This window comes from Molothrus aeneus, chromosome 17 (assembly GCF_037042795.1).
Source record: "Molothrus aeneus isolate 106 chromosome 17, BPBGC_Maene_1.0, whole genome shotgun sequence".
NCBI classification, from domain to species: domain Eukaryota; kingdom Metazoa; phylum Chordata; class Aves; order Passeriformes; family Icteridae; genus Molothrus; species Molothrus aeneus.
In genome coordinates, this window is record NC_089662.1 from 7675117 (window position 1) to 7692275 (window position 17159).

General features: G+C 49.6%; 1 protein-coding gene across 1 annotated transcript; it reads right to left on the reverse strand.

The window, feature by feature from the left end:
• Positions 1–512: 512 nt before the first annotated feature.
• Positions 513–10788, reverse strand: LOC136563986 (BPI fold-containing family B member 4-like). Its single transcript, XM_066561702.1, has 15 exons — positions 10662–10788; positions 9786–9900; positions 9241–9345; positions 8863–9018; positions 7224–7287; positions 6813–6876; positions 6292–6383; positions 5152–5325; positions 4517–4570; positions 3781–3948; positions 3602–3669; positions 2509–2551; positions 1958–2021; positions 1544–1620; positions 513–996 (listed from the first exon to the last, which is right to left on the reverse strand). Exons 1-15 carry the CDS (start codon positions 10771–10773, stop codon positions 973–975), a joined length of 1380 nt encoding a protein of 459 aa, XP_066417799.1. The 5' UTR covers positions 10774–10788; the 3' UTR covers positions 513–972.
• Positions 10789–17159: the final 6371 nt, after the last annotated feature.

Consider the following 17159-nt stretch of genomic DNA (forward strand, 5'->3'; position numbering starts at 1 on the left):
CACACACTTGTAATATCTTCCAGTGCTGGGAAAAACTGCTGTTGGAGAGGACATTTAAAACCTGAGATTTGTAAATTTTTTAACACAGAATAATTTGGGCTTTTTAAAATCCAAAATGCTGAGATTCTTGTCACTGTGATATGCAGAGACCAACAGGCTGTGACATCAGCCTAAGCAGACGTGGCTCTGGCAGGCACATGGTTGCTCTCCAGGGCTGTCAGACCCCTCAGTCCTCTGCTAAGGAAGTTTTCCCTCCAGATTCTATTAGGAAATGCTTCACGACCTTTGGAAATTCAATTTAATTTTGATTTCTGCTTGTAGATTAGCATTTGGTCAGCAGGTTATCAGGCCAGGAGGAGCCACTGAAAGTTCATTTTTTTTTCCTCAGGAAGTTAAAGTGGGAAGATCTTTCAAACCCAAACTCAAAATATTGATTGTCACAAAGGAGCAAGATCCCAGAGTGGAGGCAGGACAGAAGCTCACCCTGAGAAGCATCAGAAACCAGAACCCCATCCCAAGCACTAAAAAAGTAGGAACATTTATTAAAAGAGTTACATGACAAATGTATACTGAGCTCCCACTCAGCACTTCACATCCTCCTGGGCAAGGATGGGGAGATTCACTTCAGAAGCCACATGCAACAAATTCACTTTTCCATTCTACCAGGAAAATTCTACCTCAGAACAAATTTTGCAATTCCGCTGCAGCACCACATCCAACTGCTGTGACTGTGACCCCAAAATCACTCCAGCTTCTCTAAATAAATGTTTGTACACAGAGCTGCCAGTCAGGTTTCTAAGTCAAACTGTACTCACACAAGCCAATTCATTTTAAAGTACCTTAAATATTACCAAGAATCTTGAATCAAGTTTAGTAAAAAAAAGGAGACAATGCTGATCCTGGCATTCCACTCTCGCTGCTCTCTTCCTCTCTCTGCCCCCACAGTCCTCTCTATGCCTCAGGCTGCACAGCTCACACCAGAAACACGATCAGGCCCTGGAGGAGAGCAGGGAGAAACACAAACACATTATTTCCCATCAAGAAATGTTGGTTCACAACACACAGCAAAGACAGAACCTCCCGCAGAAGTCCTCATGTCCAGTTTGTAATAAGGAGGACACAGAACTCTTTGGGAGGTGTTGGGGAACAGCCTGGCTCCTCCAGGACACCTCCAGGGTGAACAGGGCTGGAACTTGGGGCAATTCAGGATTCTTTGAATGGTGCCACTGGAGAGGGCTTGCCTGAATGCCTGGATCCACATCAGAGCTGCTCCCACTGAGTTCCTCAGAAAGAAAAGAGGCTCTGGACAGGGAACTGGGACCTGCCCCAGTGCCTGAGCACTGCTCATGTTGCAGCCGGGCCCACACCTTGTGTGGGCATCACATCCTCAGGAACATTCCCTGACCAGGGAGGTCAGACAGAGCAGCCCTTTCAGTCTTTCAAGGATTGAATTCTACAGCCCTTGCACACACAGCCAGCACTGGCAGGGTCCTGTGACCAGCCTTGGAGCCTGACAGGAGGGAGAAGCCATCAGAGCACTCACCGCTTTTATCTGAAAATCCACATTCACCAGGGGAATGCGCAGCACCTTGGGCAGAGGGATCCCCATGCTCAGGGCACCTGCAGGGGACAGACAGGTCCTCAGCCCACCACAGAGCTGCTCCAGGGAGGGCACAGGGAGCAGGGCTTCCCAGGCCATCACTGTGTGCTTGGCTTTCCTTAGTTCTCCATCACTGGCTGCTGCCAGAACTGGTGCTGGGGTGGGATGGTGGAAATATAAGGTTGGACTTTTAACTACATCCTCAAAATTGGGATTTCAGGATTTTAATGGCTCCAGCACTCCTTGTACCTCTCCCAACCTACCCACCCACACACCCACACAGACACAGACACAGAGCTCCCTCCTTGCCCAGAACTCCAAGTGCTCCCAGCATTACAGCCATCCAGGTCACCTTACCATTGATGGCAGGCATGAATGTTTCCGCAAGCAAATTGCTGCAGTGGGGCTTCAGGGTGGAGATCTGAATCAGAGAAGAAACAACCATGTAGGCAGCACTGCCTGGCCCATGCCAGTAGCAAGCAGGACCCTTGGGACTGCAAACCACTGCCCACTGACACAGCAAAAGGACAGTCCCTCTTCTCTTTGAAGTGAATCTACTTTTCTTCTTCAATTTGTATTCAGTCCTTCCTTTAGAAAAACTTCTGCCTCGTGACACTTCTGCTGCAGCTCAGTGTGAGCTTTGCCCAAGCAGAGGTGAATAAACAAACAGATTTCAGCTTTACATTCTCTTTATTAGAAAAGGCAGAAGGGAAAAAGAAACCCCAGCAACAGAGGAATTGCTACAACCTACACCACAGAGCAGCTAACAGCTCTGACCATCAGCAGGGGTAATCCATCACAGCATCCCACAGCCACTGCCTGGCTCCCTCCCTCCCCAAGAGCCACAGGGCATCATGCTTGGCTGCTCTCCCTGCCCAGTAAAGCCCCGACTAGTGTTAGAGACTTACATTACTGATGCCAACATCAGAAGACTCCAAGGAGAGGGAAGTGCTGCAGGGAAAGGAGAGCAAACAGCAGGTCAGACACAAGGCACCAGCCAGAGCTCACAGCCAGACCCAGCCACCTCCAAGCACACTCAGCCCCTGGGCAGAGACCCACAAAGGGACACCTGCATTGTGACATGAAAAACAGGGGCTGGCACACTTGCAAGAGAGAAAAGAAAACAGGAAAATAAAAGCTTAACCTAATTTTAATTTGCTTGTCAATGATGCAGCACCGCAGCAGGGCACACAGCTCCTGGCTGCGCCTTCCCTCTCCCTCCCTTCACTTTCAGGAAGGAGACAGCTCCTGCCCAGCTGGGAGCAGAGCTTCCTGTGGCAGGGGGGCTGGAACTGGATGATCTTTAAGATCCCTTCCAACCCAAACCACTCTGTGATTCTATGTAAAAGCACACAGTCTGGTGAATTTGCTACAGCTCCTCATCTATCACTGCAATCACACGACTATCCATACCTAAAATGGATGCTTTATTTCCACTTTCAATTTCTCTTTTCTACTTCTATTGAATCTTGTTATACCCTTGTCTATTGAATTAAAAGCCTTTTGACGCATTTCTATTCCCTATATCGCTGCATACAAGCTATGCCAATTTTGCTTCTAAATCCAGCTCTTTGACAAGCTAAATGGCCCCAAATCCTCAAACCTCCAGCTATAAGGAATGCTCTCCAATCTTTAATCATGCCTTGACTGGCATTAATGACAGCACTTTCCTTTACTGCTTTATCATTCATGTCCAATATCAGGCATTTCGAACCACTGCCCAGGATCAAAGTCAAGCTGACAGTCTTACAATTATTCAGGTTACCTCATTCCTCCTTGTTATAAAACTGACACACTTTTCCTCCAGCCTCTTAAAACTTTCCAACTGCTGCAATCCTTCCTGAACTACCCCATCTGCCTTATGCCATCAGTCAGGTATGAAATTCTCACATTCAGATGAAATGTCTGGTTTACAGACACAGAAAACATTTCAAGGCAGGAACCCCAGAGCTAACATTGCAGCACAGAGAATGTCCCCACCTGTGTGAGGGGACAGCTCACCTGCCCAAGGCCAGCTGCAGCATCAGCCTGCCCCCAACAATGGACACACGGACATTTAGAGCAAGGTCCTGCAGGCAGAGAGGGAGAGGATCAGCAGATGGAAACATCCCCATCCCAGCCACCTCTCACCCAGCTGGCTGCAAACTGCACCCCCCCGAGGCAGCTCCCTCCACACTTACAGCCTTCAGCAGCAGGAAGTTGAGGATGGATCCATCTAAGTGGTTACCAAACAGCTGAATCAGGACTGAAAGCTTGACACTGGCTTTGTTTTCTTCCAAGAGGATGAGCGGGTTTCCTCTCAACACCAGTTTGATGCTCAGAGGACTGGTCCCACCGCAGGCAGAGCACTGTGGGAATTGGGGACACATGGAGCTGGCTGCTGGCACCCCACACACCAGCCAGGCAGGGGACTGGCAGTCCTCAGGCAGACTCTCACAGCCCCATAGCTCCACAGGGCTTCCCCAAGGTCACACACACCCTGGACAAGCCAAATTACAGGTCCAGCAGCATGGATCAGCTCTCATGCTGAGGGCAGAAGGGATGAGGAAGGCAAGGTGGACACAGAGAGGGCTGTGGGTGTCAGAGAGTGCCCAAGAAATGGGATACACAGGAAACAGGAGAGATTTGTCAGCTTTCTATGGCAATGGCTACAGGCTGAGAGAAGGCTTTCCCGTGTTCAGGGAGCAGGAGAAGGCTGGAACAGACAATGGCACACAGGGGTACTGGGCAGGGCTGTGCAAAGCCCCAGTCCCTTCTCCCACTCCCAGCTGGTTGGGCAGCAGGACAGGCTCAGGCCATGCTGGTGCAAGAGGAGGGGAGCAGAAGACTGGGGACCTTTGGCAGGGGCATGATGGCACATCCAGGTGTATCCTGGAGAGCTTTACACGAAGCCTTGAGCCAGGACAAGCTGCTCACCCCAGCAGGAGCGATGGTCCACACGGCCTCGCGCAGGCGGCTGGCACCGGAGAACTGAGGGAACAGAAGCACCAGGAGCCCCAGTGAGCCCTCCAGCTGATTCCAACCACACCCACCCTGCTGGGCCCCCCCATCACACGGCACCCTGAGCCCCCCACTCTCTCCACTGCTCCCCAGCTGCCAGGGTGAATCCTGGTGGTTGTTAAGGTGGAAGGTGATGTCCCCCAGAGTCTTTCAACACCTGCCATGTGTGGACCCCAACACTTCCCATGGGAAGCAGAGATCAGAGGCATGGGAAATGCAAACACCCAGGGAATGGCACTGCAGACATGCAATGTCTTTTCTCTGTGGCACTTTGCAGACTCCTTGAAAGGCTGACAGCCTGCAGGAGTCCATGGCACAAGCAGTGCACAACTGCTCTCAACCGGTGTCCCCAGGGGTGTCCTTGCAGACAAGAGCACAGCTGGGCAGTGCAGGTGCTATTGCAGCTCTCTGAGAAGGGCAGGAGGGAGGCAGTGCTGGCAACGAGCTCACACACAATGCACAGCCAGGGACAGGCACAAACAGCCCTCCCTGATGCTGTTACTGTCCCTTGTCACCCACTCCAGCATGAAACACAGCCCTGCTGTACTCACAACGTCTGGCGTGCAGGGGAAGGTCTGTGGGGGCAGCTGGAGCAGGAGGGACAGGACTGCATTGAGGAAGCTCTGGCGCATCACCAAGAGCAGGAGCCGGTCCATCAGAGGAGGCAAAGCAGAGGGGGACGAGTCGTGGGGGATGGTGCTGCCTCCCACCTGCTTCACCACGCCCTGCAAAGAGAGGTGACACGGACATCAGCCCTCGAAGCCTCGAGGCATGGTCAGATCTCACAGGAGTGCAGCAGTGCCGGGTGAACATCCCTCGGGAAAGCACCAGACTTGAGCAGGTCGCTCTGTTTCATAGATGGCAGGAGCTGACAAAGGCAAGCCTGCGTTACTGAGGTGCCATTAGCTAATAACACACTGTCCACATCACAAATCAGTGCTTCACTCCATCCCTGAGGTGTCACTCCAGGCACCAAGGGGTGATGGTGCTGCTCACAGTGACCCCAGACCCGCCCCAGCCACCCTCCAGCTGCACAGACACCCACACTGACACCAACTCTTTGCTAAGGAGACTGATTCTAACCATCCAGGGGGCTTGGGGGCAAAAGCTCCTCCCAATGAAGTAATTTCAGCAAAGTTAGTTCAGCAGCATGGGTTTCATAAGCTGCAGTGCTTCCTATCAGCCTCTGCTCCTCTTTAGTGCTCATGTCACACTGGTTTCTGTCCAGCTGCTTGCTTTTTAAAGCTCTCCTGTTAGCAAGTAGCTTGCTTTTTGCTGTTTGGGGTTTTTTTTCCCTCACAGTGACACAGAGGTAAAAAATGCATCCGTTAGCCTGGTTTATCATTCACCCATCGCAGAGACTGAACAGCAAAGGCAAAAAGCACCAACACCAGGTCTGCAGGGCAAGGGGAGGAGAACTGCTTATGCCATGAGAAGGAGAACTGCTCATCCCAGCAGCTACATCGAACAGACACAGCCTGGGGCAGACTCAGGTTGGGGTGGCATACAGAGCACGAGAAGAAGAGCCCACACAATCACTTAGTGGTGATTTGGATAAAGATCTAAGCACTTAGGAGCTGCATTTCCAGGACAAATCATAAGCCCAGCTCCTCGTGGGATTCTACAGCTCCCATGGGATGATGGAATGCACAGCCAGGCTCCCAGGGTCCTGCTGCCCAGCATTAACTTACATCTAAATCCAGCCCAAGGAACTTGCCGGAGGTGTAGGGGATGCTGGCCAGCTGGTAGTGGATTGTTCCTGCTGTGCCGACCGGGATCACGGCTACACACAGGAAAAGGATCGTTACAGCACCGGGAAATCAGCAACACAACCTCCCCTGGCCCCAGGGGCCACCAGCCCCCACACCCACACAGGTGCAAGCATTCAGGGCTCAGGGGTGCTTGCTGATACTCCAAAAGGCCAGAACATCCCCAAATTCAGCTTGGTGGGATCTGCCTTTAGGATATAGCACAAAAAGAGCATCAAAGAAAATAAGAAAAATCCAAAGGTGATGCATAAAAATGGAATAAGGAGGGCTTAGGTGGGAGCAGTTCACTGGAATGCTGGGGTGTGAATTCCAGGCTCACCAACAGCCCTGCAGAAGTGCTGGACTTCTGCTGATGCACTGAGGGGCTTGGTGTGGGAAATGGGTCCTGTTCCCACTGTGGGAAACACAGGGCAGCGGTGCCTCACCCTCCCCAAGCAGCTCACCATTGAGAGTGCTCAGGAGATGGATGTTCACAAGGTTCATCACGATATCCACCACGGGACAGAGCTGCAACACAAAGCACACGTGGGACTGCTCAGCTCCACCACCAGCACCCACCCTGCCCAGAGGCCCTCCTTTCCCCACCAGGGAAAAAGCTGCACGGCAACAGACACAGCTGGGGTGCTGTGAAACACCTGGGGCACTGGAGCATCCCTGGAGCTGTGGGGCCACACTGAAATGCTTTGATCTGAGGCATTGCCCTACAGGCAGCAGCCCTGTGGACACCCCAGCCCCATGGCAGTGATGTGGGAGAGCAGCACAGAGAGACAGTGGATCTTGATGTGCCCTCATAACCAGTTTTTCCCAGTATTTCTGTGCCTCATCTGTGATAGGAAGACAATCCTCAGCCATACCAAAGCAGGCAGAGTCGCTGTCAGCTGGCGAAGCACCAGCTCATTCACTGACAAGGTGAGCAAGCTGGAAAAGAAAGAAAAAACCCTCAAAATCAGCACAAACAAAGCTCCAAGACAGGAGACAAAAAGATCTCCAGGTTTAATTTTGCATTCTCCTATACCCTCAGTCCTGTGGGTCCTCCTATACCTTCAGGGCCAGTGCTGTGGCTGATGCTCACCAGAGCAGGGGCTGGAGATAAAAAAGAGCCACTTACCCCACTGGGGAGAGAATTTCACTCATTGCTGAGAATCACAGAATCAAGGTTGGAAAAGACATCTAAAATTATCAAGTCCAACCATCAGCTCTGCACCACCACCATGTTCCCCACTAAACCACATCCTCAAGTGCCATAGCCACAATTTTTTAGCACTTCCAGGGGTGGTGTCTCTACCACTTCCCTGGGCAGCCTGTTCCAGTGCTTGACCACCCTTTCTGTGAGGAAAATTTTTCCTTCAGCTCTCAGGGAGCTTTCACTGCATGAAAAGAGTGAGCCTCTCACAGTCTAACCTTGTGCTTGGTATCTCCCTCAGGTATTTAAATCAGCGCTGTAGTTATGGGAAGAGGGAGCTGTTAGGAAATATCTTCATGTTACTTACTGGGAACAAACAATTTGCATCTGGAATAACAAGAGGGGAAATCTGCTGTGTGACATTTCCACACTGCTGCTGAACAACTCACTCAGGACCTGTGATGCCTGCAGCAGCACAGAGGCAGTTTTGTCTGATAATCAATATATTTCTGGACTGTTGAGTTGGCAAGACACAGACAGCAGGAATTCATAGAGCACCTGTTATTTATGCCCAAATTCTGCCTACAAATGGATCTGAGGAGCTGCCATGAAGTCATTTGTGTATATCTACATTTCTCTTGCCCCCCTAGGAGTTCACTTCCTGCAAACCATCACTTCAATCCTGCTAAAAATTAAACCATGACCCCCAGAGCAGGTGAGTTGTGTTGCTCTGTTCACTCACACAGCATTTTTCAAATCAGCTGCTGCACTGATTGAAATATAATGCATAATGCAAAAATTAATTAGGAGAATTTCAATGAACCTGAAAAGTGAGTAATTCAAAAGCAATAGAAGAAAATATTTCCCGTTATCAATTTACAGCTGAGTTCATCAATACATGAATTCAGCAAATCATTGCTGTCAAGAATTTAATAAGACTGAGCAAGAGATGGGACATTTGCATGGAATTACACACAACCACAGCAGTCAGAGGGAAACTCCACATGCCAGGCATGCGACAGCAGCCAAAGGCAGAGTACAAAACCAGGGAATGTTATGGTCCTGTTTTCCTGGAATTCTCCCAGCCCTATTACTCCTACCCTTTGGATATCAATTCTCCAGCTAAGTCTAGAGAAAGTGTGTTGGGAAAGGTGCCAAACCTCATGCTTCAGATCTTAAAATTTCCACAGGCAAACAGGGCAAATTAACCCTCATTCCACTGATGCAATTGGCATTGGCAATAGGAAGAAATTCCACCCCTGAGGCCTGGCTCTGTATCAGTGAGCTCTGTCTGTGTCCTGGCAGAGTGTCCATATTAATAAAGAGGAGAGGATTGCACATAACAAAAACATAAATCCACAGGCACTTACCCAGAAAGGACCTTGATCTTTATGGCCCCAAGAATGCAGAGACAGTCTTCAGTGACAACCTGGAACGTGCCAGATTCAAAATTCGTGCATTTAATGTTTGCAGTAATGTTCACCTCCACTAAGATATCAATGAGTTCTGAGAGCAGGCCAACCAAGCTGCAAAAAAAGCAAATGGGATTATTGCATCTCTCAGCCTCTACACACAGAAACTCACCAAAGCCAGGAGAAACAGACTTCTCCATTTCCTGCAATGCCACAGGTCATCTTTTGGTGTCTGTTTTGCTCTGTGACTTTATTATAGGTAACAAACACTTCAAAATCCTTAAGAGATGCAAAATATGCCAGGGTAGGGGTTTCCCTCACTGAATCCCCACTCACCAGTTGCCTCTGAGCTGCAGCTTTGCCCCGATGGTCAGCTGGACCCCGATCCCTGGCAGCAGCACCACCGACAGCCTGGGCACCCGGACCTTGATGAGGTGCAGGCTGTGAACAACAGCAAAGGCTGGCACAAATGAAAAACACCTTCCAGCAGCTGAGCAGCTGCACCCAGGGAGGACCCACAGCACCCACAGCACCCCAGCCACCTCCAGCTGGAGGTACAAGGATAAGAGACAGCTGGCTACAAGAAGGCAGCCTGGAACCAGACTGGGGTGGAAGCTGACTTTGGAGAGCTGTCTGCTTTTTCCCTCTGTGGTGCCTTTTGCCTCTCTCAGTGCTGCCAAGCATTAACAGCACCACCAGAGCTGTCACTCTGCACCTACAACCTGCAGCGTGCCTTGCCAGGACCACACTAACATTATTGGGTCAGTATTTCAGTACCACAATAAAACAAAGATAACAGCCCAGGCCAACCCTGCCAGGGACAGCTCAGCCTGTCTTGTTCAGAACTGATGCTGAAGGGGCACTCACAGGGAAGCACTTACTCCGTGATGCTGGTGGGAGAGCTCAGCTGACTCCCTTCACCCATGATGTTGGGAACCACGAGACCCTGCAGGTGCTGGTGGATGAGCCCACTATGAATTATGGCATCTGAGAGAACTGGAAAACATCTGTGCGTGAGGACCAGCGTGGGCAGCAGTGACCTCTCCCCTCTCACACACATCCATCCTGGCACAGCAAAGCCCCTCCACTCCCCAGAACTCCTCATGGAGAGACATCAGCTGTCTCCATGCAGTAAAATAACACAGGGATGGTATTTTACAACTTTGGTGCAACAAACCAAAACTGCCCTTGGTGAAGTAAACAGGAGGAGCAGCAGTGGAAAGCATCCCAGACTCCAATTCAAACATCACAGCTTGGCTGTGCACTGCCAGGAGCACCAGTGACCCCACTCAGAGGCTGTGTTCTACTCACAACTCATCTCCCCTTTGTCAAAGAGGTTTTTACTTGTTGATTTTTTGCCTGTTTGTTTTTGTTTTCAGCTTTTGGAGTTTTTTAGTAGAAACAACTTGAAACAAGCCTGAACATTGCAAATATTATTATATCTGCTACTTCACAGCAGCTGTTTGTCAAATATCAGCTGCTCCAATATGGAAATGAGAAACTGAGAAAAAAAAAGAGGAAATAACCCAGATCTAGCCCTGAAATTCTGTGTGGCTGCTTGGAGCTGAAACATGCCCCAGTTCTGGAGCAGGGATTTCCCTGACCCATGAATCTGGTGACGGCTCTCGGGGGCTCTGAGCAAAGTCTGCCGTCCTGAGAAATTATGAAATAAAGATGATGGGGAGTAAAACTCAGGAAGTTTTACCCCCCACAGAACTTTCAAAGCAAACACAGCTTGGAGGTGTTTTTGTAGTTACCATTCTGCATTGCCCGCGGGCTGACAGCACAGGACAGACCAGACAAGACTTCCTGCGAGGGTGAGAGGAGGCCACAGAAAAAAATGATCCCAAAAAGCTTCAAAACCTTCATCTCCAGAAGATTCCCCTGCTGGCAAGGGAGACATCAGAGGGGACAGTGAGGAAAAAAACTCTCAGAAGCGACCCCAGTGTCTTTATGAGGAAAAAAGTCAAGAAAGGAATAGAACCTTTAGTCAAGAGCAATAGAACCTTCTTCAGGTCCACACACATGGACAGGCTCCACGTGTGGGTCAATAAAAGCCCTTTCCTCATCCCTTGTGACTGGCCCAAAATGTTCACACAAAAGAAGCCAAACTTGATGTTTAAGCTATTTCTGTATCCCTACAATACAGGTCTTTTGGTGAGGGGCTTTGCCAAGGGAAGCATCTGGGGATTATCTGTGCTCCTTCTGCCTTTCAAAAGCAATAAACTAAGGAACAAGTGATAAAAATAAGCCAGCTAGAAGTTATAACTTAATAACTACTAACATAAATTTAATTATGACATAGCAGACACAGGGAGGTGATCAGGAGCTTGGTGCCCAGCACAATCTCCAACCAAAGCAGTCAAGCACTTCCAGCATGAGGACCCTGCCACCACACAACCAGCACACAGAAGATGTCACCTGACTCAGCTGCAGCCAGCTGGGATGGGCTCTTGGCTCCACTCAGGCTCCTCTAGACTCCTCGAGGCTCTGCGATGTCCCTTTGTTCCCCACATCTGAGATGAAAGTAGCATCCCTTATATAAAATCTGCAGCCAAGTGGACACGCCTCTTCTGCTCAGCCTCCCTGTCCCATGATCAGGCATCCCTTTGCTCCTGCTCCTGGAAAGCACCACCCAGATGCCAGCTTTTTTATTAGAAACAAGGCAACACCACTGCATCACCCCCTGAGTCACTGCTCACTTGGCCTCCGGATGCTGCTTTCCGGCCACCCCATCTGTTCCAAAAAGGGTGCCCTGCACAAGTGGATCCCAAATCCCTATGGGGAAAACAACCTTTTTAGGAAATAGTGGGAATTACTGAAGAACGCTGGCAGAAGTCTAATGTGACTTCCTGTGCAGGAAGGCAGCAAAAAGAGGGCAGGAAGAGGGTTCCAGGAGATTTAGACCTAGAATTCAGACCTATCTATTTTTGGCAACCTGGCAAGGTGTCAGATTTTAAAGACTCATTCTAGTTTCAAGTGAAGTACTGGGAAAATATTTTCTTGACAAACAGCAATGCTGAGACTTGCAGAGACCTGACAAAGGTTGGCATTTAGATTGATTTCAGATGGGTCTGTAAAGTGCCATGTAAAAAGTGAAGTTGTATTGAAATGCACAAATCCAATTATTAACTTAGTTTTGAATAAGCAACACTTACGGTAGCTGAACACTGGTAGCAGCAACACGGATTTCAAAGGAAAGTCTCATCCTGCAGGAATAAGACTCTCACCCCTCAGCAGATGCCTTGGCTGGGCTTAGCAGAAGTTTCCATTGTGCAGGGCCCTGGGAAGATTTTATCTGGGCACTTTGTTTGGGTCTGGTCACCCGTGCTTAGCTGGGATGGACGTGGGGAGCAGCAAAGGGCTGCTGAGAGAGCTGGGGAGCTGGAGAGGGGCTGGTGTGCTCAGCCTCATGGAACAGGGAGCAGCAGAGATACAATCATCCTCCACAAACATGGGACAGGAGAAGGAGAGGAGAAGGAGAGAGGAGATCTGCCTGGGCTCAGGGACAAGGCTGGCACAGGAACAAACAAAGCTGATATGTTTAAGTTGAAGTTAGGAGAATGTTGCTACCACCACAGTGAGTTTAAGGCTAGTTGTCCTCTGGGAATACAGAAGGCAGAAAAATATACTCAGGATTCTCTTCAGTACTGCACGAGGTGTGTTCTTGCAGCAGCAGCAAAGTGCTTGCACTGAGTCCCTCAGCAGGTGCTGCCCTTTGCTCAATGGAGCAAACTTTGGCTTGTCACAGACACTTGTTTGGTTTAACACTCAACCAGCACTGCATTTGATGTGCTGGTGGCAGTCTAGTCCCAAAACCAGAGGATGAACTAGATGATCTTAACAGGCAACCTACACATGCTGCTCCTTTTTTGTCCCCTTTCAAAGATCCAAATGCACCAGGCTGAGCAGTCACCATGAGCACACCGACAGTGAAGTGTCCATGACACTGCTCCAGTGTGCAGGAATATCACTGCTGGCAAATGCCAGCTGCTAAGCATGAACAAATGTGGATTTCCAGCTGGTTTCAGAGTGTCCCTGTGTGTGCAATAAGCACCTGAGTTGCTGTGTACGTGCCCAGCAGAGCCGGGCACTCCCATCGGATCCTCTCGCTGCCCCATGGGATCCATCTCCACACCCTCACATCCTGCACCACACCTGAACCACGGCACTGACAGCAGCTGTGAGGAACACAGCCCATTTTACACACCCTGGCCATATTTCTTCTTGCTCTGTGACTTTTTCCTCTTCAGTCACATCCCTTGTCTCCCCTCTCACGTGCCCATATTTCATCCTCTCCTTGCAGCAGTGATTTAGATATCACTTACCAGGAGGCTGGATTCAGTCCTGCAGTGACAAGGGAAGATATCTTAAAATAAAGCATTGCAAGAAATTGTAGAAGAGATTGTCTCAACACAACAGCTGGAAAACAGAAGGGCTCAAGGAAAGACCAACACCCACAGAGAAGAAATGCTCCAGAGCAGCCTCTGGCATCCTGCACTGCCCCAGGCTTGGGGTTCTGCAAGAAGGCAGGTTAAAAAGCAACAGGATCTTTAGAAGAGTAATATTAAAGTAATTAAATATAATAATTTATTAAATATTATTGAATTAACTGATTTTTTTCTCTAATATTCAGAACTATGGAAGCCTAGGGAAAACTTAGGAAAATTGCAACATACAGGTCAAATTAAAATGCTGAAGATGAAATAAAATCAGAATTTTTGCACTACATTTTAATGACAGATGGTGGTTTTGAGACATTCCAGAGGTTTGCAGGCTAGAGGGGCACAGCTTTCCTTCACTGCTATGTGACAAATAAAAAATAAAACTAAAACTAAAAGGAGTAACCTCAGCGTGTTAAAATTCATAAAGGAGCAAATAGTAACTCCTTGTTTAGAGTATACATAAACTGAATCCTCTCTCTGGAGGTAAAAAGCCTAAATCTGGTGGCAGGGCTTGCAGCCTGGGATGGAGCTGCTTTGTACAGATGTTCAGCCTTTTCCCTCTCAGGGACACCTCCTAGGAGTCCCTTCCAAAGGGATGCTGTGAACATTAATGAACTGCTCAGCCCAGATGTCAATGGAAGAAATTCCCTGATGCCAACAAGAAGGCAGCAGCCCAACGGGAAGGAGAAAGCACTTGGGGAGGAAAATGACACAGCAAACTGCTGTGCTGGAACAGAAACTGGGAAAGGGCAGGGGAAACAAAATAATTTTTAAGTGCTGACTGCAGCTGGGCTGTGAACTCGCAGCCTGGTCTCTGGAATGCTGAAGTTCAGGTGATGAATTGTTTTTCCCATTCAGGATTTTTAGTGGGGAATGTGGCAGCATACCAGATCTGCCCTGGGAGGGGATCAGGCACCTCGGTCAGGGGCAGCTCAGCCCAGAGCCTGGAAAACAGGCACATGGAAAGGGTGACTCAGTGTTCTGATTCTTCTGCCTCACTGCAAGCTGGTTTGGTCAGGGAAGATTTTTTCCCACTCTTGTTAATGAAATTGCTCAGGGAAGTGGAAGGAAGGAGCTGTCTCTGAGTTCCCCAATGCAGTGTAAAACGCTGAATTCAGCACCAGAAACACGGCATTAGTGCAGCACTGTCTCTGTGGAGTCACCTGTGTTCTGGTTGGTTTGGGATGGATTAATCTTCCCAGAGCCAGGCTCCAAAACTAATTTTGAGCAAGAGGATTTGCCAAAACTTAAAACTAGAGTCTCCTAGAAAGGACCTGGAAGGTTTTAGTAAGAACTGAAGGACTCAAACTCTCCTCACATCTTGGGACTTGACTTGAGCCCAGGATTGACAGAAACCCACAATCCCCAGGGCCAGATTTACAGCTGCTGGTTTAGCAGCTCCCATTGTCAGCAGCCCGGGAGGGCAGAGCAGCTTAATTAATACCCATCACTCCTGCAGCACAGCCAGCTTTGCCAAGCTCAGGCTGACCTGGGGCTGCTGCTTGGCACACAAACCCCAGACCTGTGGCAGGGCGTGCGTGGGCAGACGTCAGAGCCCTCCTTTGCAGCTGTACCCGTGTCTGATCACTCAGCCCTGCAGTTTCCTACACGGGCAACTCGAGAAGCAGGAACATAATCTCAGGCAAGGGCCACACAGAGAGCCCAGGCGGGGAAAACAGGGAGAAGGACACAGAGGCACGGGCAGCAGCTGCCAGGAGCTGCCTGTCAGGAGGAGGCAGAGCAGCAGCATTGATTTCTGGAAGCATCAGCAATGCTGAGCATAAACAGCAAAGGCGAGTAAAATCACTGCCATGAGATAAGCACAAATCGATGTCTCCAGGAATTTTATAGACAGGAAATTTTCTTCTTCTGAGATGCCAACGGAAGCAGAAGGAGCATAATGTTATCAGCCAGCAAAAAGGGACAAACTTCATCAGGCAGATGCAGTGAGACGGAAAAGAAATGCACAGAAAAGCATCACTCACTGGACACTCTGCAGAGCAAAAATGGAGGCACTTCTGCAGAGGGGTGTTCAGACCTTGCCCAGAGCTCCCCAACACAACACTGACAGCAGCACAGGCTGGAGGGCTCACAGGGACACCCAGGGAGCCCAGGCAGCCTTGCAAATCCCTTCCCAGCTATTTGGGCAGGCACTGGCTTCACCAAGTTTTGCAATATTTTATCAGTATCTGTCAGTGCAGCCAAAGTGCTGCCCTGAGCACCTTTCTGGGTGGGTGTTTTGCATCTGGACTTTCAGGTTTGACCCATTCCGGGTTTCCCTGGGACATCCTTTCTCAGCTGGCCCCACACAAGGCACACTTGGTGAGCAGAAGAGGTTGTGAGCTTCCTGAAGGACTGCCAGGAGCCTCCAGTGATGGACCACAGGGCACACACCAGCTGTCTGCCCTGTGTTTGGGGTGCATGGCCAGAGCCATGCCTAGCTTCTGCAGCAGCTGACCTGCACCAGCATCTCTCTATCCTCCCTCCCTCCCTCCCTTCCTGCTGCTGCCCAGCACTCCCCCAGCAGAGCCTGGGTTCCTCAGTGATGCAACGTGCACCTCAAAGTCAATTCCAGTTCTATGTTTTAAGCAAATGAATCCCTCTCCTGCTTTCTTCCCGTCACTTCCAATCACTCGCGCTGCGAGTGCTGTGAACGCCTCAATTCCTCCTCACTCTTCATTCTCCCAATTTATTTTTTTGCCTTCCTCTCAGGCTGGAAAATGGATTTCTGTCCATTTTGTTGTCTCAGAAAGTGTTGGCACTGTGGTGCCAGTGAAGACTTTTTAAATAAAGACAGCTAATTCTATTTGACTGAAGGATAGCGACACAGACTCAAAGTCATGTTTCTGCCTTGCCTGAGGTTTGGGGAAGCTTTACTTTACAAAAAGAAAAGCAGTATTGAGTGAAATTGTCCTTGATAGTCTCCATTAATCCCTGGGAAGAATTAGCAGCAGCTTTATATTACATTCATACATCTTCTAGAAGCAAAGATTTCAGGCTTTCTGTCTTATTCACAGCTTTTAATAGAGACTTGACACGGTCTCTTTGGACACATCATCAGCACAGGTGGCAGAATTAGTACCCTGCTTTGTCCAGATGCTCCTCAGGGGATAAATTACAGCCCTGCAGGCAGGCAGGGTTTGGAGTCAGCGTTATGGAAATAAATGCTTATACCCAGGAAGACACCGACTGCTCTAAAGAAATTGCAGCTGAAACCAGAGAGTGAGTTCATGTTAAACAAACCTTGCTGATAAGTTAATTAGCTGGACGAGCACAGATGAGGTCTAACTCACCCAGGTGCCATTTCCCTTCCATCAGTTTGGTGATGGTGCGTCGATTCCGTCTTGGGGCAGAAACATCAAAACAACCAATGTGGTTCTGAAAGAAGGAGACAAAAAGGCATTAAAGGACAAAGAGGCATTAAAATCCAGAGCAGGCTGGAGGGCAAAGAACAGGGTCACACCACACGGGTAGGTGGCTGTCCTGCCCCTGACCCCATGGGGCTCAGCGTCCCAGTTCACACCTACAGCTGGTGCCGGTATTTGTGAGCACCCATCCCGTGTCCTGTGCACCGAGGAGATGCTACATGTCTCACACATCCTCCCTGGGTCCCCATGCTCCCACACAGAAGAGCCATTCCAATGCAAAGGATGGGGAGGACTTCGGCTCTCGCAGGGGGAAAGAAGCAGAGACAGGAGTGGGGAGCATCCGTGCAGTGCAGGGAGTGCACGGGCCCAGAGGTAATCTGGGGACAAGCCTGGAGGGTTTCTGGTGAAATACACCCACGTAGCGCAGAGGAGCACCAGGGAA